Source organism: Oryzias melastigma, linkage group LG23 (genome assembly GCF_002922805.2).
Source record: "Oryzias melastigma strain HK-1 linkage group LG23, ASM292280v2, whole genome shotgun sequence".
NCBI lineage: Eukaryota > Metazoa > Chordata > Actinopteri > Beloniformes > Adrianichthyidae > Oryzias > Oryzias melastigma.
This window is the reverse complement of record NC_050534.1, coordinates 2,503,841-2,527,993: the sequence shown is the minus strand read 5'-3', so window position 1 is coordinate 2,527,993 and position 24,153 is coordinate 2,503,841. Positions and strand designations below refer to the sequence as shown.

The 24,153-nt window shown below is 40.6% G+C and overlaps 1 protein-coding gene across 1 annotated transcript in view; it reads left to right on the top strand.

Moving 5' to 3' along the window:
* Positions 1-24,153, top strand: part of LOC112140205 (synapsin-3) — a gene marked incomplete at its 5' end in the record, with an annotated part of 150,407 nt that overhangs the window by 84,313 nt on the left and 41,941 nt on the right. The window contains 4 exon segments of the mRNA XM_024263104.2: positions 3,796-3,858; positions 8,999-9,141; positions 11,098-11,172; positions 11,268-11,370. Coding sequence (XP_024118872.1) covers positions 3,796-3,858; positions 8,999-9,141; positions 11,098-11,172; positions 11,268-11,370 — 384 coding nt within the window.

Below are 24,153 nucleotides of genomic sequence, written 5' to 3'. Positions count from 1 at the left end.
CTGTCAAACTTCAGGTTTTTACATTTTGGCTGTGCCGCCCAATTCGAGCTGCTGGCAGATTTGTGCGCTGCGCCCGTCGCTCAAATCACGTCACGGGAGTTCAATTTACTTCAGAGTGCGCCTCTATTATTGAGTTAACATTGGAGCTGGCTGACTCTGCCGTGTGAATTGCGTTCTGTGTGAAAGCACCTTTACAGTTTGTTGCTCCTTATATATGACATACGCTGAGAATAGACCATTTAATGCCTAGTGCAAAAAATACAGGCGACCCAGCTTTCCAAAATCTTCCTTTCTGTGTAATAAACAAACACTTTTATACTTGTATACTCAGCAGTTCTAAATTTAGTTACAGGTGTCTGATACTTGTAAGAATTAAGGAGGATATTCGTCCAAATGTACCAAGGTTTAGATTAGCTTTAAAGATCAGATGGTCATATTTTCTTTGGGTTCTGATAGAATTAGAACTTTTGTCATGTTACTATATTGCAAAAATGCCTCAAAATTTGTACTTACAATGGTAAATGGTGTACATTTAACCCTTATGCTCTCTTATGGGGTCCAGATGACCCCACCCTTACACTGATGTGTGATCCCTCCCATGACAAAGATGGACAGGAGTTTATGTCTGCCATGAATACCAGTGAAGATTAAAAATCCTTGAAAAGAAAAGTTCTGTCATGTGGGGTCCAGATGACCCTACTTGTAATATAAACATGCCTAGGATACCACACAGCTCTTTTCTACCATCCTTGAAGAGCCAAAACTTAGTCCAAACCACCCACCCCGCGCACACACACCCACAAACACACCCCCACACACACAAACACGCCCCCACGCACACACACCCACAAACACCCCCCCCCTGCACACACATACACTTTCGCAAACCATAACAACCAGGGGTTCAGCGTCTTGCCCAAGAACACTTTGACTCGTGGACAATTTGGGAATTGAACCTGTAACCTCCTGAACATTTTTTTAAATGAAGAATAAATATTTGTGTACTTTAACACAGTCATCTGTTTTATTCCAACAGGTATCTGCTAAAATATGAAGATGTTTACACTGACGTATATGAACACTTTGATAACTGTGAAGACTCTTTCATCCAGGATGGTTCCACCGCAGAAATACTTTTAAAATGCTCATCCAGGAAAGAGAGATTGAGGTTGAAGACTACTAACTTCTTTCATCAGCTCCAGATTGCTTTGGGAGAATCTTGTCTCCATCTCTACAATGGCTATGTCTAACTGTTGAGAAGAGCTCTCTTCAGAGACTGGCAAGGAGTCCAGGAGTCTTCTGTACGGCCCAGAGTGGACAGAACAGCACTAGCTGTGAGCAATGAGCTCATTGTTCTCTTTCCTTTAGCAACTGCTGGAGGCATGCTGACTAATGTCTCACTCTCCTCATCTGCTTCAGAGTCTGCACTGATGCACAGAGTTTTTCTGAAGCACAGCACAGGTCAACTGAAGGAGCTTGCAGCATGACATTTGCAGCCTTCAAAGAACCCAAGACTTTTAGAAGGAACTTTCCTATTTCAAAGAAATGATGCCTCCTCATCATCAGTAACCCTGATGCCTCTGTGCAGATGTCAACAGCTCTGTCCTCTGTGACCTCTGTGACCTCTGACAGGATCCTCATAATAGCATCCTGATTCTCCACGAGGAACTTGGTCACATCATGGTGGTTTGTTCACCTGATCTCCAAGAGTCGTTTTAGGGAGGGAACATCTTGGTTCTGTGACACATAATGACGATGAAAGAATGAGTGCAGGGATCCTGAAGGATCAAAAAAGGTTTTTGCACACGGCTCTGCTTGCATTGCATGGACCACTGCCAAATGCAGCTGGTGGTTCTAGCAGTGGATATGAGGAATATCTTTCCCTAACCTCTTTAGCAATGAGGCCTGAGCCCACCCCTGACCCCACTCATGACAGAAGCTCCATCAGAGCATTGACTGATCATTTCAGCTGCACTATAACCAGAGTCAGGAAGATGCTGAAGAATTTGGGTAGTCATAAATTATACATTTAACTGACTGAGGTCAAGCAGACCAATCAGGTGTTCCTCTGGGAGACCTTTACAGACAAATCTGATCATGACTGGCAGATTCTCCACACGGCATCTGTCTCTGGTTCCATCACTTTTGAAACACCAGCAGAATTATCCTTGATTCAATTTAATACCATCTTGGCCAAAGTTTCAATTATTTCATTTTTGATGTTGTTGAGGTCTATTTAGCATTCTGTGGGGTGATTTCGTTTATTTTGTTAAACTTGTGGTCTTGTCATTGTGTAGTCAACCAGTTTTAAGAACAGCTCTGCAGAGAAATCATCATTTGAGCTTTCCACACTGCCACGAAGTGGAAGTTCATTCACTGCAAGGAACTGAATAACTTCTCCAATTGTTTTTATATTATTTTTTCTTCAATTATCTTTGGCCCTATTAGATTACTAATGATTTGCCCTGTGGCCTCTCTGGGACATTTCAGACCAGTAGTTTGGTATTTTTTATGTGGCATTAACTTGATGTATGCTTTGTGAAAACCAAATCCCTGTCATTGTTTCCCACAAATGTATGACACGGTAAACAAAAGCATGCATCAAGCTTTACTGAATATTCCAGCCATGGTCTCCCACAATACCAACCTGGGCATAATGAGTGCGTGTTCTTCTCAAAGTTATCCCTGGCGAAACCCAGACCTGTGGGCTGTGACGGTGCTAAAGTGCTCAAGCCTGAATTTGCATAATCTGTAACAGCCACTGCACGACTGGGAGCAACTGGGGATGTACTTGAGACTCTAGACAAACTAGATGCACTGGGCTGGGCAGTACCAACCGACAAATCGGTCTCTGCCACTGCCACTAATGCCCTGGGACTGGTAGTTAGTTATACTAGTGCTAGCTTTAGCAACAAGAAACCTGGCATAGTAAACTCGTTTCTTAGTTTACTGCAAGCTGGAACAAAGAAAGCAACAGATAGAGGATGAGAATTTGTTAAAATAACAAGTGATCAAATAATTTCAGCGGTAAACTCAGGACGAAGACACCGAACAGCCGCTAAGCTCTGCTGGACAGCGCCTCTGAGCTCTGAGCCTGAGAGCTATGGTGAGACTATATAGAGTTTAGATTAGCTGCTGGTTTGAATGAGAGCCATAGAGAGAGCACAGAGCGCTCTGTTTTTCTTTTAATATTTTTTAAATATGAATTGTTTTGGCGTCACGTTTGGGGGGGGCAGTCCTGGCATTTGGGGGGGCATTTCCCCATCTTGCCCATGCCTAGATCTGGCTTTACTTACAAAGACTTGTTTTTTAGAAAAAGAACCATCTAACCAACAGCAACAACCACACTAACAAAAAATGTCATAATTGGAATCGATCAAAAACAGGTTGAGATTTCTCTGTTGATTCTTTTTGATAGAAAAAATATGTGTTTTTGATAGAAATAAAGCAGTTCAGGAAAAATATTTAACTATTTTGTAAAATTATCTAACGGTTTGGGAACTAATGAGTGTTTAAACAAATGTAGCATTAACTGCCAATCAAAAACTTCTCGCGAACTGATTATCTCAATATTACCAAGGTACTCAAAACTGTTGAGTTTTTGTAATCTCACCAAGTGAAAGTACCGGTAATAATGTTATGAATAAGCTTCACTGCTGCTGTCAAAGTTCTGTTGTTTATTCTGGTCTGTAGAAGACAGAAAACTACAGCTGAACACAAAGGAATGTACATTAAATGTTTTTGATCAAAGAGGCTTCTGTGCATCATTGACCCTGTGTGGGTGTCTGTCTGCAGATAACCACCCCGCCGTTGCCTGTGGTGGTCAAGATGGGACACGCTCACGCAGGAATAGGAAAGGTGAGTTTTCTGTTATGAACGAGGGTATGTTACATTTTAACATGGAATTTCTTTCACCTTCCCATCACATTGTAATCAGTAAACGCTAAATTCATGGATTCCGAACATGAAAAGTTGATATTTGCCAGTCTTCAGGTAAACTGTTATAAGTCGTTCTAAATGGTAAATGGTGTATACCTGTATAGTGCTTTCTACCCTCCTATGAGGGCCCAAAGCTTCACAGACCCATTCACCCATTCACACATTCACACACTGGTGGTGGCTCCGCTGCTGAACGCTGGCGCCAACCTCCCACCAGAGACAATTCGGTGTTCAGTGTCTTGCCCAAGGACACTTCGACACATGGGCGGGCAAGGCAGGAGTCAAACCCGCAATCTTCCGATCAGGAGTCGACCGCCCTACCACTGCACCGCGGCCGCGGTATTTCCTATTTTTATTTAAACCACATTACATACCCATCATTCAATAATCTCATTTCTCAAGTTTTCAGATTTTTTATGCAATTGTGTAAACCCAATGCTCTTAATCTGATAACAGCAGTAATCCGATGTGTAGATAATGAATGTGTACTTTTACATGAACAAATATTCATGCTGCCTCTTCCAATGGAAAGTCTACGTAAATGTGCGTTTCAGGCTTCCGCGTTCAAATCTTTTGCATACACCGGTTTTTAAGTCTGTTTTCATATACAAACCAATAAACCTATGTTGAAAGTTACACCAGTTGAACTTTGACCAATCAGAGACTCAGATTTTGTTGTGACGTATGAGTACATCTTTAATTCACAGAAGTACCAACCTTATGAAAATTGATCATGAAGGAGAAATGAATAATCACGGTTTGTAACTGGCTGGAATTCTATGACACCAAGTCTTTCATTTATCAGAACAGAGCAGTGGGAGAAAAGTCTGGTGCGAGATTCACCAGATTTGCACCACATTTCGCACTAAACCTCCTCCACCTGTAGGTCCACGTCCTGGTGTGGGGTAGCTTTGCTCTAGTCAGAGGTCTGCAACCTGAGGCTCCAGAGCCACATGGCTCTTTTACCCCTTCACAGTGGCTCTCTGGCTAAAGAAAATTAAAATAATAGTAATTTTTAAAAGGAGGGGTTGCCAACTTAGCATTGATTTAATTTATTTCATGAAGTTTATGGCTGAGATAAACCCAGAAGATAAGCTGTCATTGTTTTTATATCCCTGCTGACATCATTAGGCCATGTTTGCTCTTCACTTCCTCCAGAATACTCAGATTACAAATAATAGGCAAAACTAGCCAAAACAATAGGTAAAAAGTCTGATCTTTTCTAACTGCTGAGTATATTTTATGACTTTAAAGTGCATTTTTGTCACGGTTAAGCAAACAGGAGGAAACTCAGATGCTGGAAAGGATCACATGAAGGCATAGTCCAAAGGCTTTAATGTACATCAGCCATATAAGCAAAACTTACAGGGCCAGGAAACAAAACAAGCAGACACTGAGGACCGCAGCAGAGTTCCCTAAATACACAGTCTTAATTGCTGAAGTGCAGGCAGCTGTGACTGCTTAGCAGGATCCACAGGAGAATGGGCGGAGTCACAGCAGCCTGTACAGAAGCAAAAAAGAAAGTAACTGAAGCAGAACATGACACGTTTTATCTCATGCTGCATAACAATGGTTAGTAGGTATACAGAGGGGGAAAGCTAAAATATATAGATCTATGTATTCTTAATTTCCTTTTTCTACTGGATCATTAACCAATCATGTTTCACGTTTATGCTCCGGTTAACAGCAGCTGTAAGTAGGAAAACGGATGACGACTCAAGAAAGCAAAACGAAACTATAATGAGAAAATATAATTTTTGTCTTATGTTGTTTAGGATTTCATTTGCTTCACTTGAATGTTCTTGTTTGGAACAGACTTTACACTTTGAAAAAATTCCAGTTTATCTTAATATTTATATACTTATTTGCACACAAAAATAAATAAAATTCATATTTATTATAAAAAAGATGTCATTTTGCAAAGTTGTATCACATTTTCCTGAAAGGATAAAAGACTCCCATTAGGTTTTGATCAGTACCAAACAGTCCCAAATGGCTATTTTACTGGCAAAGGTTGCAGACCCCTGTTTTAGTGTGAACACCAAATGCTAAAAGGGCATTCTTGAAAACTCATCACTAGACGATGTGTCTGAAATGCCAAATCAAAGTCAATTTTTTTCATGTTTTGTATTTTCCTGATGTGTCATTACCTTGGTTCTTTAAATGGATTTAAACAATTATTTTGTTTATTATGATCAACCTGCGTCACGGTCATACAGCTGATGAGGGTGAAGCCACTGGAAGAGCAGTCATGTGAATGAAACACGATGTTAGCTTTGGCTAGACTGTGGTTCAGGCAGGACTGAAGGCTAAACACCTATCTGCTGTTCTTTGTTCAGACTGTGTCTGTGTGGACTCAGATTCAGACATGTGGTCCAGATCACTGTCTTCATCTGCTGTAGAGAGCTCTGTGGAGACCTTCGTCTTTCTTTTTAGTCCAAAAACTTTCAGCTAGTAAAACGAGTTCAGTGTTTCTATAAAACTAAAACAGTGTAAAGTTTGGAACCTGTCTGTTTTTTTTCCACAGTCCAGTTTGTCCCCTCACAGTATGAGGCTCCATCTGTCTCTCTTTTGGCCTCGTCTGGGTGGATGGGCTTGGTTTCCTGCCCACGAGCCAGACGTTCTAAAGAACATCCGATAACACTCATTGAAGGCCTTGTTAGTCCGGATTTGCTTTAACTGATCGGACTCCAAAGAGCCCCTGCACTTGACAAAGCAGACTCTGAGCGGAGCTGAATGAGATTCATATGCATCGTTTTAGGACAAAATGCTCATGTTGTAAAACAATTTCTTTAAAAAATTAGTTAATGTAAAATATGCTTTCATTTTAAATAATAATGTTTCTTTTGTGAACCTTTTTTTAGTAGATATTTATAGATAGATAGTTTTTTCTTGTTTGTTTTTTTTTTTGGTTTGTTTTTTGGACATGAAACAAACGCAGTTCTTTTTTCTTGCTTCACTTTCTCCTGCTTCCCGGTATATCCCTGAACTCTGTTTCACTTTTTTAATGCATATTTTTCCAGAATACAATCAGTTTAGAGCGGAGATCAGGCTCTTTATCAGGTTTGTTTTGTATAATTTCTACCATTTTTTTTAAGGATTAGACCAAAATCTCAGATTAAATCCTGTGTTTTTCACACTTAGTAGACTTTTAACACCACAGAAAAGACTAAAACTTTTGTCCACTTCTTCCTCTTTCCCAAACCTCATTCTAGTTGTTAAGGTGTTTCTTAGGCTTTTATGTAAGCACACACACTCATGCTGATTGAGCTCCAACACTACAACTGAAATAAGATGTCAGATATTCCTACATCCCCTTGTAATTACAGTAAATAGTGGGTTAAAAGTCACTAAATATGAAAGTTAAAAACCACAATTGGATTGATTGATTTCCTTTTATTTCCTTTTATTTTCAATCACAAAATAAAATAGGTAAATGAACATAATACACACATAGTGATAAAGGGGCCTATAAAAGTTCTTATGTATGACATTTATTCATTAAAATCCCATTCTGATTGTCTTTTTTTCTCCTTTCAAATCATTCCCAGTGCTCTTGAAATTATGATTATACCATTTTTGGCCTCCATTTTTTAACTGAACAGTTGTTTCCTATGACATAGTCATCAAATTCCCCTCTGAGTTATGGGCGGGACTGTTGCGGCCACTCCACTCCTCTGCACTCTTTTCCCATTATCCCTTTGTTTAGACTTTCTCCCACTAGCTTACAGCCTCTCACAACTCCAACCTTATTTTATTACCAGTGCAACAAATACAGCAGGGGCTGCACGGTGGTGCAGTGGTTAGCGCTCTTGCCTCACAGCAAGAAGGCCCCGGTTCAAATCCCATCTGGGGGATCTGAAAAACATCAACTGAGGACCTTTCTGTGTGGAGTTTGTATGTTCTCCCCATGCATGTGTGGGTTTTCACCGGGGACCCCGGCTTCCTTCCACCGTCCAAAAAAAAGCTTCAGAGGTTAATTGGTGACTCTAAATTGCCCCTCTAAATTGCCCCTAGGTGTGAATGTGAGAGTATGTGATTAAGGTCCTGCGACGGACCGGAGACCTGTCCAGATGAATCCCGCCTTCGCCCATCAGTAGCCAGGTCAGGCTCCGGCACCCCCGCAACCCCGAAAGGGAAAAAGCGGTCAAGAAGATGTATGGATGAACAAAAACGGCTAGCAACATTGGAGCTATCCAACCGTGCAGTTTTGATCCAGATTCCAGCTCAAATGAAGAAAACAAAGACATTCATGACATTGTCTGCATCAGAATGTCATGGACTGGGGAGCTTGTAGCCCACTCAGCATATTTTCGGTGCCAAAATACAATCTTTTTCAAACTGCTTTTTCTTTTGCTCCTGATTCACAACAATTTGAATAAAAACAAATACTCAAAAGTCCAATTTTGATCTTAATTTTTTAAAATATAAACCCTATATTATAACAAAAATGCCACAAGAATATTTTAAAAACACCAGAAAATGCCTGTATTTTCTGCTCCAACAGCATGTGGTTTGTCTTTAGTTAATGGAGTGAATAGATACTTTTTTAAATCTGCCGTCTGAGTTGCTGTTGAGAAATCCTTCATCAGCCAAAACATTGTGGCATTCAAATACTTGTCTGCCGGTCTTTAGAGGTCAGGAGATACTGTTGTCATCTTGAGTTTATCCTATCAAATTGTTTTGAGCAACATCAGATCTAATTAAGAGAGATGAAAAAGCATCTTGAAGAAAATCCGTTTTATGTTCATAAGCTTCTTTAAAGCTGCATTTCGTGGAAACCTAATAAGTCTTCTTATCAAGTTACCTTGTAAAAAAGCATGGAGTAAAAGCCATTCATTGTGCAGCTGGTCTTTAGCTGCTGTTTACAGTCTACCGTCTAATAACTTGATGATGACGTTGTTCAAAGCCTCCCCAATAGCGTTTCCACTGGTGGACCCTTAATTATCCGCCCTGCGCACAAGTGTGAGATTCTTGTGGGATGTGGAGCGGCTGCTGCCCGCTTTGCTGACATGCTTTGTAATTAGCTGCTCTCTAACAAGTGGCATCTTTCCTGCAGATCAAAGTGGAAACCCAGCAGGATTTCCAGGACATCACCAGCGTGGTGGCTCTGGCTGGGACTTACGCCACCGCTGAGCCCTACATCCTTTCAAAGTACGACATTCGCATTCAGAAGATTGGAAACAACTACAAGGCCTACATGTGAGAGCTTTCACACAGCTACAAAACTCAGGTGCACACGCCTGTGTGCAGCATTCTACAAACACACTTTAGACTTCTAGTTAGACTCGAGTTTGTTTGGTATTGAGAGGAATGGTTTGGTTTGAAAGAGTTTTTGAAAACTCCAGGTCTCTACAGTGGAAAAAAAATGTTTTTGAATAATATTGATGTTTATTCTTAAATCCTTTTAACACTAGAGTTGTTGCCAACAACAGCAAAATAACATGCTCATAAGTCTTTAACCATTTATGCAATCAAGGTAACTGCAACGGATTCTGAAGTGGAGAAAATAAGTATTGTGCCAATAGGCACATTAAGTTTACTATTGTAAACTTTTAAAATTCACTAGTGGAATGTTTGTAAAGTTTACTAGCATAGTTTGTTGGGTTCACTAACGTAAAGTTTATAGAGTTCACTAATGTAAACTTTGTAAAGTTTCCTAATGTTAAGTTTTAAAGTTAACAAATGTAAAGTGTATTTTTTTCCCACACAGTTTGTAAAGCTCATTAATTTGAACTCATTAATGTAAAGTTTGAAATGTTTACTAGCATAAAGTGTTGCCTTTTGCTGCAATCCTGTTATTCTGTGAATCAGAATCAGTTGTTTTTTTTGCATAAACACATCAATAATGTTGCATATCAGCACATAACTGCTTTTCTCTGTGTCCGAATCTAATGGATTGGTCAAAGAGTGTATGTTTTTTAGTGTTGCCGGCAACATCTCTGGTGTTAAAGGGTTAAAAAGGCCTTAATTTTTTTTGCTTTTCTTAACCTGAAATATCATGTATTCATTGACCTTCACCACCTGGACCAGGGCTGTTTAAGCCTGATCCCGGAGATCTACCATCCTTCCTGTTTTTCAGCTCCATCTGCACTTCTCACCGCTGATGACCTAGATCACGAGTGTTTAGCCAATCAGGATGAGAAGACACTTGAGTCAACCTATCTGCAGAAAATAGTGCAGAGAAAACTGGAAGACAGGCGGGGTGTTAGATCTCCAGAAACAGGATTGGCCAGCCCTGACCTAGAGGGATCTAGAGGTGGACGCATACTAAGGTTGTCCTCAGCCAGTTATGGTTGATCGGACGTCAAGGCTTGCATTCAAATTTTGGTAAATGATTGGACAGGTGAGCATGGACTGCATCTACCCACATATGACTAGCACAGGAAACAAGTCATCTGTCCCATAAAGATATACGTTATCTGTACAGCTGTCCACTGTGTTATTTAGAATAGTTTCCTTTTTTTGAATGATCAATTGTTTAAGCTGGCTGACAACATGTAATGCGTCTGAGCTTCTAAAGTGTGTCCGGGTAGGAATGGAGCATTCACACTGCACAAATGAACCAGATCTTCGGAGGAAATGAGCCCCGGTGTGACACAGATGTCCTGTATGAGTACTGTCCTCTTGTTTTACTCAAACAGGAGTTGTTTCTATTGACTTCTACTGTTTGGTTGTTGAGCCACTCCACTGCTTTTGACTGAAGGGGCATTTGTTCACATTCTATAACAGATTCTTTTAAATTCTGTGTTGTTGCTTCCAAAGCCACATTTAGAGACATTTTTTCTAAATCCAGGAGATTCATCATGACCTGGATGACTGGGTGTCTTTGTAGGATGACTGAGAACCTATACAAACATTTTTTTCTAAAAGACATTTTGAAGCATTTAGCAGCCCAAAGCCTGTGTTAACATCCTGTAAACATTTCTATCTCAGCAAAAATCAAAAGAATGTGATGGCCTGGGTTTATCTAATTGTGTTTCTTGCCCCCCCCGGGTGTCACCATGAAAGCGTGTTTGTAATTTTCTCTAACAAAAATACATAGTAGGTGTGGACGGCAGTCACCATCACTGATGAACTCTGGATAGCTGCCCCCTTAAGGTTTGCTTCTAAAATAAACAACAAGAGCTAAAAATGATGGTTATTTTCCATTTTCAGGAGAACGTCCATTTCTGGCAACTGGAAAGCGAACACTGGGTCTGCTATGTTGGAGCAGATCGCCATGACAGACAGGTAGAGAAGAGTCCTCATGCTAGCTCAGATTTAAGTGTATCTCAGAGTTCCTGCAGTATATGAGGGAATGTCGTGACACCCTTTCTGTCTTGCAGATACCGCATGTGGGTGGACTCCTGTGCGGAGATGTTTGGTGGTCTTGATATCTGCGCCGTGAAGGCCGTCCATGGAAAAGATGGGAACGACTACATCATTGAGGTCAGATCATCTATTACAAAAACAACTGATAAAAGTCCATTCCAGTCCACTGATAACGACACCCTTCCCCATCTGAATATGGAATCACGTTAGTGCCACTAAAATAAGAGTCACAGTTTGAAAATATACATTTCCTGATGTAGTTTTAAAAATTAAACTTTTTACTGTGAACGTGAGGTAAACCATTTTCTATGATTGACGCTACACTCGCTCAGTCCAGTTCTCTGGTACAGTCAGTGGAATGAACCTTCTTGTCTGTGATTGGCTGGTTTGGCAGCTAAGATCTGAGGACACAAGAATAGAGACTGGAAGAAAGTGAGATTCAAGACACAGCTGAAGAAACAGTCATTGAAACAACAATATTTACCAGGTTGAAGAAGTTTGCAAATAACCAGATAGATGGCTCAGTTGGCTTGGTGTAGGAATGAGGTATGGGAAACCAGGGTTAAATTCCCAGGGGGCATGATAGTGTGGATTCCTAGGCAAGACCCTTCAAACTACTGCCTTACCTTGTAGCCAGAAGTGGAGCCGAGTCCTGTGCCAGTCCATAGCCTGGATAAAATGCAGGGTTGTGTCGGGAAGATGAAAAAGATCTCTGCCAAACCAAGTGTGAAGCAGTGAAAGCCGATTGGTTGTGGCGACTCCTGACAAGACATGCCAAAGGGAGAACAATGAAGTTTGTGAATCCAAAATGGATTTTGAAGCCAAAAAAAAAAACGATTTTCAAAATACAGATGAGATTTTTTTCCAGTGATTTCAAATTATCACATTAACTGTGATTAATCAGTTACAGATTACTTAATTTATTTTATTGCCTTAATCTCATTTTTAATCTGTAACTGTTATCTATTATGTTTTAAGTGATATTAAGTGATATTGACCCGACGAGGTGTTTGTTATGAGGAACTTTGAAGGCGGATTCTGTTGGACTGTTTACTTCTGCAAAGTCCATTCATTTCTGATAATGGGAACTATCTCACTCATAGCTTGGAAAGAAAGAGATATTGAATAAACTATTAGTGCTTCAATCTTGTTATGTTTCTAAATTTAAATTATTGTTCACAAAAAGCTGACTATTAGATCCGCAGTGTCACGTGGTGTCATGGTAAGGGCTGCAGTAAGCGTCAGATTTACGGCAAAAGTCTCACACGGGCATGAACCAAACTCCACACTTGTAATAAACGTCCCACGGGCGCTCCTGTGTCCCTGTGCTACGCCCGTGGAAGCATTTCTGCGCCTGTGTAACAGCTCCTACGCATGTGTGTGAAGGACTGGCCCCTCCCGCGAGTAGAAGCATTTCTGCGCGTGTGTGAGCTTCTACGCGCCTGTGGAAAAGAACAAGCCCCCAAAACCGGAAATGTCAACCTGTGTGTGATTGGGCCACTCCGCTGTAGTCCCTGCCCTCTTGCCGTTGCTGGCGGGGCAAATTCTTACGCCCATACAGAAGAGGTGCGTCTTTTGTTTTTCAAAGTAAGATAACATAAAAATAATACATTGACTGACTTCCGGTGACGCCATGGTCCTGAGCACAGCTTAAACTCTAGGCTCCCGTCCGAAATCTTTCAAAAAGGACTGATAATCTCGTGTAATCTCAGGACTTCAAATCAAGTAAAACAAAATATGAGTGGGACAAGTAAAAATGTTAAAACCAGGCGGGAAAATGGTAAACCAGAAGCTAAAGAAGAAGAAAGAAGAAGACCACAAAGTCCGGCTAAAGCTAGCGGAGCAGCAGATATGCTGCGTGTTGAGATGGCGGAGCTACTAGCCGAGCTCAAAAATGTGAGAAAGGAAAATCAAGAAGGCCACAATGAAACCAAATCTTCACTAGAACGACTGGGACATTCGGTAGAAGAACTAAAGTCGAAAATGCTTGGACATGAGAAAAGACTGAATGAAGCTGAAAAGAGGATCAGCGAGGCCGAAGACCGAGGGATGAGACACGAGCGAGAGCTGGATCTCACATCCCGTTGCGAGGACTTACAGAACCGGCTACGATGCAACAATCTGAGGATCTATCAGGTCCCAGAGGGCAGAGAGGGACGTGATATGAGGGGCTTTGTGCAGGACCTGATACGTAAGGTCTTAAATAAACCAACCATGGAGCTGCAGATTCAGAGAGCGCACAGGGCGCTGGTGGCCAAGCCCAGCGATGTCACTGCACCGCCGCGATCCATAATTGTGAACTTTCTGGACTTTACAGTTAAAGAAAGTGTGATCCGACTTGCTTGGGGCCAGCAAAAGAATATGTTTGAGGATAAACCAATCTACTTCGACCACTACTACTCTCCTGAGCTACAGAAAAGGAGAACCCGCGTCAGGCACGTGATCAAACAACTGAGAGCAAAGGGAATCAGCGCAAAAACGCCCGTATCCCGCCTAACTGAAGATCCAGCTGACGACAGGGGAGAAGACTTACTCAACGCTCACGGAGCCAGCTGGCAAACTACAGGAGCTAGGCATCCATGTCCGAACGGAGGATCGGGAGCAGCTGGAGAAGGAAGCGAAGGAGGACAGGTGGAAGCAAGCGAGGGGGACACGCAGAGGAGAGGAAACACCCCCGATGACTGACATAATCACCCTCTTTAGGAGAGGACAGTATAATAAATAAATAAATAAAATAAAATAAACCCATAGTAGAAAAACAAAAGTGGTATAAAAGAAGAATGATATAAATGACAGCTGAGATTTTTCAGTGTATTAAGTATAATTGGTCAGCCTATTTATTTTATTATTATTTTAATTGCTATTTTAATTTTTTTTTTCTGGTTTAGAGTTTTCTTGTAAAAACTTGGATTTCGGACAATGTAATGACTCCAGGGTGCAATGCACTCAACGAGCAGTCTAACCCTTAGCAAGGAGACTGCATGGGGTTATGGCCCTCTGCTAACCCCAGAGATAGTTCGTCTCATATCCCTGCCCTTTTTCAAATGGGAGATGGTTATTTTTGAACCAACTGGCTGTGTGGAAGTTGTAAATGAGGCATATGTTCCGCCTGTGTTATGTTCTATTATTTTCTTGACAAATGTTCTTGGTGCTGCTAACTTAATAATGTGTGAGGCTGATAAGAAAGGTACTGAAAAAGCTGTAATTTACTTTCTGACTGAACATGAATGTGCTTAATTTTGTTAGTTTTAACATAAAGGGCATTAACAATCCCATCAAGCGTAACAGAATATTTGGTCAATTAAAAAAGTTGAACTGCTCAATTGCATTACTTCAGGAAACACATCTGTCAGAGATAGAGAACACCTAAAACTAAAAAGGGAGTGGGTAGATCAGGTATATAGTGCCTCATGTAAATATGGTAAAAGAAGAGGGGTAGCAATTAGGGATGTCCCGATCAGGTTTTTTTGGGCCCGATCCGATTCCGAGTCATCTGATTTTGTGTATCTGCCGATACCGAGTCCCGATCCGATACTTTTATAAGACATTTAAAACATGAATAAATTGAAGAAACAGATTTGTGTTGTCCCTCATTTATATTTCAATAACCTTCTTTTATCATTAAAAACTTAAATAAAACACTTCTGTGAAGTGGCTTTAATAAACAAGTAAAAATACATCAAATAAAAACTAGGGAAAAAAATACAGTTTTCTTGTTATATGAGTGATCATTAGTCATGTGATAAAGTTTAGTGACTTTAGCTTTAATATCTTTAGAGCTATTGAACATTTTTGACCAAATGTGATTCCTGTCCTCATTTAAAATTCTTAAAAATAAATTATGACTTTGTTTTAGCTTGAATTTGATGAGTGTTCATGAATAGCTGATATAATTATTAGTTTTAATTTATTAGTTTTATTTATTTATTTATTTTTAAGATCATGTGCATTTTTGGTTTTATTACCATCCATCCATCCATCCATCTTCTTAACCGCTTCGTCCCTTTCGGGGTCGCGGGGGTGCCGGAGCCTATCCCGGCTGCTGATGGGCGAAGGCAGGGTACACCCTGGACAGGTCGCCAGTCTGTCACAGGGCCTCAATCACACACATTCACTCTCACATTCACACCTAGGGGCAAGTTAGAGTCACCAATTAACCTATGAAGCATGTTTTTGGATGGTGGAAGGAAGCCGGAGTCCCCGGTGAAAACCCACGCATGCACGGGGAGAACATGCAAACTCCACACAGAAAAGTCCCAGCCGGGATTCGAACTGGGGCCTTCTCGCTGTGAGGCGAGAGCGCTAAGCACTGCGCCACCGTTCAGCCCGGTTTTATTACCACTGTAGTTAATTTTCTTAACTGTTATTTCTCTGTCATCCATCCATTTTCTTGACCGCTTCTTCCCTTTCCGGGTCGCGGGGTGCCGGAGCCTATCCCGGCCACTGATGGGCGAAGGCGGGGTACACCCTGGACAGGTCGCCAGTCTGTCTCAGGGCCTCAATCACACACCCATTCACTCTCACATTCACACCTAGGGGCAATTTAGAGTCACCAATTAACCTATGAAGCATGTTTTTTTTGGACGGTGGGAGGAAGCCGGAGTCCGCGGTGAAAACCCACGCATGCACGGGGAGAACATGCAAACTCCACACAGAAAGGTCCCAGCCGGGATTCAAACCGGGGCCTTCTCGCTGTGAGGCGAGAGCGCTAACCACTGCGCCACCGTGCAGCCCTATTTCTCTGTCAGATAAATAAAACAGGCATATCAAAGGACAGCTCGGGTCCTAAGGAGTAAAATCACGGCGCTAGCATGTAGCAGTTAGCAGCTGCTGTTTAGCCATCTGTTTGCAGCACGAAGAGCTTCACATTAAAAAGAAAAAAAAATACTGTCTTTTTCTGTTGGAATACCTTTAGAGGTTGTTGTTTGAGTTATGACAAACCAATAGAGACACTTGCTGTCAGTTTAAAGCGTTTTTAAAATAGTTATTTGTCTCAGAAGTTAGCTTTCTAGCTAGCTTTGTTTACATTAGCCTTCTGCTTGAGCTGCTGCTGTTTTCTGCTGCGTTTTCTGGTGATGACATTTTGTGATCTTTTCATGACATGTGGACTTGTAGTGGAGTATTTATCCGTAATGATAAGAAGAAATATAAATCTCTGATCATAATGAGAATAAACGAAATATCCGATACTGATCGGGCAAAGGAGTCCGATTCCGATCAGTCCCCAATTACGTGATCGGCCCCGATTTCCGATCACGTGATCGGATCGGGACATCCCTAGTAGCAATCCTCATCCATAAATCTGTGAATTTTCACAAAGATGAGTACATTCAGGATGATGAGGGGAGATATGTAATGGTAGTAGGAACAATTGATAATGTACAAGTAACTAAACTAAATCTACGCTCCAAATGAAGACCCAATTTTTTGTAAAAATAGCATCTATCCTTGCTGATAAAAGTAAAGGAGCAATAATTTTAGCTGGAGACTTCAACTGTGTTCAGAATAGTAAAAAAGACAAAATACCAACAGATGTGGGACACAAACTTAAAAAACTAAAGCACTGCAGGGAATGATGGAGAATTAGGGTTGATAGATACCTTGCGCTCACTCCACCCAAGAGAAAAGGATTTTACTTTATATGTCTCATGTGCATGGATCATACTCAAGAATCGACTTTTTTACCTTGGACTAAAAAAGATGCTTACAATGCTTTGGAATGCAAATTGAACCAATTACAATTTCAGATCATGCACCAGTAACGTTACATATGACATTGAGCTCAGATGTCAAATTTAAATATCGGAGACTAAATGTTTCCATACTAAATGACACAAATGTGTGTCAAGAACTGAAAGATAACTTGAAAGAATACATTAGACTCAACAATGTAGACAATATGAACCCCTGCACTCTATGGGAAGGTGCAAAAGCAGTAATGCGGGGAAAAAATTATAGCCATATCATCAAAATTGAAGAAGCAATGATTAAATGAGCAACATAAGCTGGAGACAAAAAATAGGACTCTTCAAAATGAGCATAAGAAAACACAAAGTAAACAAACATTAAAAATGCTACCAGAAAATAGACACAAATTAGACAACCTCCTCAGTTATAAGGCTGAAGGGGCCCTTCGATTCGTAAAAATATGAGATGGGAAACAGGGCGAGCAGACTACTTGCGTTCCAGTTAAAGAAAACTCAGTCAAATAGGATAGTGACTAAAATTAAACACCCTTTAACTGGTCAGCCAGTTACGCAACCAAACCAAATAACAGAGGCTTTTGCAGCTTACTATACTGCCTTGTATGAAAAACAAGACGATACTGATAAGAGCGAATGCATAAAAAGATTTCTGGAACCTTTAAATATGACCAAACTGACTGAAGAAGAGCCAAAAATTTTAGAAAATCCCATCACTGAAAAGGACGTTAGAGAAACCATACGTAAATTGAAAAACAACAAATCACAAGGGGTAGACGGCTTCCCAGGATAATACTACAAATCACTTATAGATGAACTCACCCCATTGCTTACCAGTTTGTATAACTATGCTTTAAATAACGAAAATGCACCCGATTCATGGAGACAGGCAATAACAACAGTAATAAAAAAAAGAAGAGAAAGATCCCACATTCTGCACTAGCTATAGACCTATAAGTCTCTTATGTGTTAATGCGTATGAATGTTCCGGTGATGGTCAGAGGGGCCGTTGGCGCATACTGGCAGCCACGCCTCTGTCAGCCTGCCCCAGGGCAGCTGTGGCTACAATAGTAGCTTACTGTCACCAAGTATGAATGAGGTTTGAATGAATAATGGATACACAATGTACGCGCTTTGAGCGTCTGGAAAAGCGCCGATAAATCCAATCCATTATGTGTTGACCTAAAAATCCTAACTAGCATCCTAGCAAAGAGAATACAAAAATCATTTAAAAATTGATTAATCCGGACCAAACAGGCTTTATTAATGGGCGCCATGGCTTATCTAACATAAGAACAACTCTAAATTTACACACTCAAGCAGTTATAAGAAGACAATCATCGATGCGTCTAAAGCTTAGACGCTGAGAAGGCGTTTGATCCCGTAGACTGGATATATCTGAGACATTTATTACAAAATATGGGATTTGGAGATAAATTTGTAAAATGGATTATGCTATTTTATCAACAGCCCAAATCAAGAGTTAGGGTGAATGGATATTGCTCAGATTATTTTAGTCTTGGTAGAGGGACTAGGCAGGGAGACAGTCTGAGTCCAGTTCTCTTTGCCCTCAGTATTGAACCACTGGGAGAGAAAGTGAGACAGAGCCCCTGCATCCAAGGAATAAAAGATCAGGGTGGAACGGAATGCAAAATTGCATTGTTTGCAGATGATGCTATTGTACATAGAGAACCCCCTGATATCTATTCCTGCTTTGGTCAAGTGCTTTCAGGACTATGGCTACATTTCTGGATTTAAGGTTAATGAAAACAAATCAGAGGCTATGATGTTGTCTGGAACATGGCCAACAGAACTAAATGCTATTACATCGTTTAAAAGAAATAACCAAGGGTTCAAATATTTAGGAATTACCCTCAAACCCAATACTTCTCAGTTGTATAAGTCAAATTATTGAAAGCTTATCACACAAATTAAAGAGGATTTGCAGAGATGGGAGGTTCTGCCTCTCTCCTTGTTTGGCAGAGTGGAAACGGTTAAAACGAATATTCTGCCGAGGCTCCTATACCTATTTCAGTCTCTTCCAGTGTGGGTTCCAATGTCAACATTTAATAAATTGGACAAACATCTTGCTAAATTTATATGGCAAAATAGGAGGCCAAGGGTAAGGCTAAAATGAATGTGCTCATCAAAGGATAAAAGGGGTGTTTCTCTTCCAAATTTGAAGTGTTACTATTGGGCAGCTCAATTGACTGCAATAACACATTGGATCAATAACAACCAAGAAGCTGGCTGGGTTCAAATAGAACAAAAATCCCTATCAGGAATTCCTTTGTCAGTACTTCCATTTTTGAGCCCAATTAGCTGGAGGAAGATTAAACTGAAAAATACATGGATTAAACATACACTACGAGTGTGGCAATTAGTGAAAAAAGAGTAATGGGTACAATGGGTACTTCGAGGGCCACACCCATAGCAGGTAATATAGACTTTCAACCATCAATGTGGGACAGTGGGTTTAAAAGGTGGATGAGTGCTGGCCTATGTACAATTAACCAACTTTTTAAAGGGGAATTTCCTAAAATCGTTCGCTCAATTACAAAAAGAGTTTTCACTACCCCCGCAAGATCATTATCGTTATCTACAAATAAGACACTACGTTCAAAACCAAGCAGAATGGGAAAATATTAAGGCAGAACCAACCGGTATTGAGCAATATTTTATAACTAATCACGAGAAGCATTTACCGACCAGAAAACATATATCATACATTTACAAAACGCTGATGGGAGATTTAAGTGATAACACTTTTGAAATAAGAAATAAATGGGAGTTGGAGTTAAATGCAACATTTGATGATGACATTTGGAGGGAGATGTGTGTGGCCTGCCACAAAGGTATCAATAGTAGTTTATGGAAGGAATTTGATTGGAAGGTTAAAATGAGACATTTTAGAACCCCAATGATAATCTCACGATTCTACAAAACCATCTCACCACTATGTTGGAGGAACTGTGGAATGATGGCGGATCATTCGCATATCTTCTGGGACTGCCCAGCACTTTGTGGGTTCTGGTGGGACATAATAAATGAAACTGAAAAAATATTAGACCTTAAACTTTTAGCAGATCCATTACTATTGCATATATATAAAAAATGTTGATAAAATAATATGAAAAAAATATGATAAAAATGTCTAAAATATCTATTAACTAAAGTATGACATTATTGTTATGAGCTGAGATGGGATTGTGCATCTGTGCTGAAATTGAACAGAAAATGTGGAAAATAAAGAGATTTTAAGGGGAAAAATGATAAGAGTCAGACCAATAAACAGCACTTGAGGGACTGTTGTGATCATAAGTTGTGTAATATGTTTACCACGAGGTGGCACTAGCGGATGGCTGTGAGCTTATTTTACCAGAATGACTGTTGTGGTTTCGCAGAAGAAGTCGGCGATTTAAAAAAGTTGAAAATATAGTAACTTTACGTGGCTGATTATTGCAAACACGACACAACAGTGATCATATTTTTGTTTTATTATTATCAGGCTGTAAATCTCATGACGACAAGTGAATGATTACAGTCGAGTGTTGCGTCACCCGAGGAGGGGAGACCGCCCGATCATCCCCAGTTGAACGCATTTCAACAAGTGACTAAAAGCTCCCGAACCCGAACCCATCCTGATTGAGTCCACCCGCCAAAGAAATTTCGCCAGAAAAACCACAATAAACCCTGTCATTTTGAGCTGGAACCTCCCAATCTGGCGATGCTGCGTCTGCGAGCTAACATGCTAACGGGCCGTGCTGGCCGGAACATACCATCTCTGGGGAAGTGGACGGACATAACACTTACACATAACACCGCCGAGTTTAACTTTTTTCTTACACACAGGAAAATATGGACACTCACCTTGAAAATTATGGATATCGTTGATTTCTTTAGGTCTGTTAGTTGAACTTGTTCACAATATAAAACAGTCAATGTATTATTTTTATGTTGTCTTACTTTGGAAAACGAATGACGCACCTCTTCTATATGGGCGTAAGAATTTGCCCTGCCAGCAACGGCAAGGGGGCGGGGACTACAGCGGAGTGGCCCAATCACACACAGGTTGACATTTCCGGTTTTTGGGGCTTGTTTTCTTTTCCCCACGTGCATAGAAGCTCACACACGTGCAGAAATGCTTCTACGCGCGGGAGGGGCCAGTCTTTCACACACACGCGTAGGAGCTGTTACACAAGCGCAGAAATGCTTCCACGGGCGTAGCACAGGGACACAGGAGCGCCTGTGGGACGTTTATTACGAGCGTGGAGTTTGGTTCATGCCCGTGGAGTTTGTAATACGCCCGTGTAAGACTTTTGGTGTAAATCTAACGCCATAGTGCAGCACCTGCACCGAGCAGAGCCAGAATGGTTCTTCTGACCAATGCAATGACTGAGATACAGCTCTTTATTTCTCTATAGAAGTCTATGGGATTCTGGATTCTTGGAGCCAGCAGGTACTTCCTGTTTGGAACCCCAGAGTGGGAGGGGGTCACTCAGTCCAGTTCTTATATACAGTCATTGGTCCAGCAGGGACGAGCGTCTCCCTGAAAGCCTTGAGAGAATGATTAGTCTGTAGACCAAACACAGACTCTCTCTGCAAACAGCCTCAGTGGTTTTCTCGTTCCACCTGTTTACTGGACTCCACTGGTTCAGTCTAAACTGGGATTTCTCCACAAATGTTGTTGCCTTAGTCTGACTCAACTCATCGATGTGGTTGAAGCTTTGGGGTTTCGTCCCCATCGAATCGGGCGATGGAGACAATCCCACGTTATCGTACCATCACCAAAGTACTGCAGCTGATACTAGTGTAGTTTTCCTCTACTCTGTCAAACTACAGTAGGGTCATTTAAAACGAGCTCAATTAGTTCAAGAGGATTTTAATAACTATGCATATCATGTTTATTGTTTTGACACAAAGTCTTGTCAAAAAGTCCTCCAAACTTCAGCTGTTTTAGTGGATCCCAGTCTGCTGCTCCTTTCTTCTGCTACAGCAGGGCTGCCCATTCCTGGTGCTCCAGATGTCCAAGCCTTGCCTGCTGCTTCTTAGCTAAATCAGATGTCTCCACAATCTGATTGAATGAACACACCTGGTCCAGGTAATCCGCAGCAAGCAGTGCAGGGAGAGCTGGAAAACAGGTAGAGTGGTAGCTCTGGAGAACCAAGAATGGGCAGCCCTGAGCTTGAGTCTCAGCAGCATTCACCTTCATCTGACCTTTGTGGTCGTTTGTTGAATATGAATTAATTTATGTCACATTTCAAAATTTGGAAAGAATCACAGAAAACACTAAAAAACACCTGCTGTTACAGAAAAAAAAAAAAAAAAAACATAGCAATTTAAACTAGGGCTGGGAATCACTGGGTTCCTCACGATATGATACGATACGCGATACATGGCTCACGATATCGATAATATCGCGATACTTGGATAATTGGTAAAAAATCCTCTCTAATAACTAGCATTATATAGAAGAACGTGTTTTTTGGGAAAATATATCCCCATTTATCTTTTTTAGCTTAAACACAATCATAATAAACTTTTATTTATTATTGTTTATTTATTTTGTGCAACGAATTATAGACACTTTTGTGCAACATTGCTGAAATCAGTAATACTATGTCTTTGACAAGCATTGACACCAACTGAATTTGAATTATCTGTCAAATTCAATGTTAAGAATAGTAAACATGATCAGCAGTGACGCTACTTAGTGCAGAATTGTTGTAAACAATAGAACAAAAATTAAATAAGTCAAGTGGCAACAGCTATCTACCTCCAAAAGAACGTCACACCATAGGATGATATATAATGTTTTACAGCCTCTGTCAAAATTGAAGGCTGATTTACTCAGACTGTCACTTGAGATTATTTTTCCAATCTTTATCATTTTTCCATTTGGTCAGTCAGCAGTCAATAGGTAAACACCTTAAAAAACACATAATAATGGCAATAAATATAATTTTAAGTGCTTCAATTAATTAGCAACCTCCCTAATTTTGCAGTGAATTCATGTACTTTATTTTAATTACATTTACATTTCAGTTCATACATCAAATCCTGCTTATTTTATTTAAGAATTACTTTAAATTAACATTAGCAACAAGTAATTACATTGTTTGAAAACGTCACATTCTAAATTTATCAAAGTTACACCGTACACCAGCAGGTTAAACATTGAAGTGCATGAAAACGAAAATTACGACCGGTACCTGAAGTACACACAAACAACTGCGAAGCACGCGCCTAGTTCCCACAGCAAACAGGAAGTAAGCTGATCGCTGACATTCTAGCGCTCAGACAAAGTCACTTCTTACCAGCTGGATCTGCTACAGATGGGTGATAAATGCTTACAGGTAGGCATGCTTTACACATGCGCTAACGAGCCTGTATCTCGCCGGTGTAGGTAGCAGATGTGCTCCGCCTGTCAGATCGGCTCGGGGGCTTGCGCATAGTTGACGTGTAAGATTGTGATTGGTCCGGACCATTAGACCACTGTCACGTGACACGGGGAATTACACAGACACTTCCGCCATAACAATGCACGGATTCATCCCGAGTAAACAACGAGGAGGTCTGAACAAATACGTTAAGAATCACAAAAGGAGAAGGTAAATTTGCAACTTTGCAGCTTCTCCTTGTCAGTACCCGATCCCCTTTACCTAACCACGCCCTAATAGCGCGCATGTATATTACGTCACTTCCTCTTTGCCGCCAACCTTTGCGACGGTGGAGAGTTTTGGATTTGATTTGCGTCAGCTGGATTTGATTTCCGACAGTTGGGTGATCGGGTAGCCGAAACAGAGATCCGACAACTGTATATTTAACAGCTGATCGCCACAGTCGCTACTATTCCATAAACCATATTCCAAAAACATCCATTCATCTCTCAGTAACGGATCACCTCCTTCAACAGAGTCACAACGTTCAATGGATGACATGCAGTTACAACCTGAAAGGTAAATACGACTTAGTTTAAGTCCTTGATATTTGTGCTTCGTTGCTAATTTAAACAGTTCATACATTTCATAAATACAACGTTATCATATTTGTTTCTATAAAGACCCCAAAACGTGTTTTGTATGTTTTAGTATTTACTTGTAGAATTTCCCTGATGATCATGGAGGACATAAGAAGAAATGAGGATTAAAATTATGGTGTTTTTTAATATTTAATGATTGAAATAGTTGTGAATCAA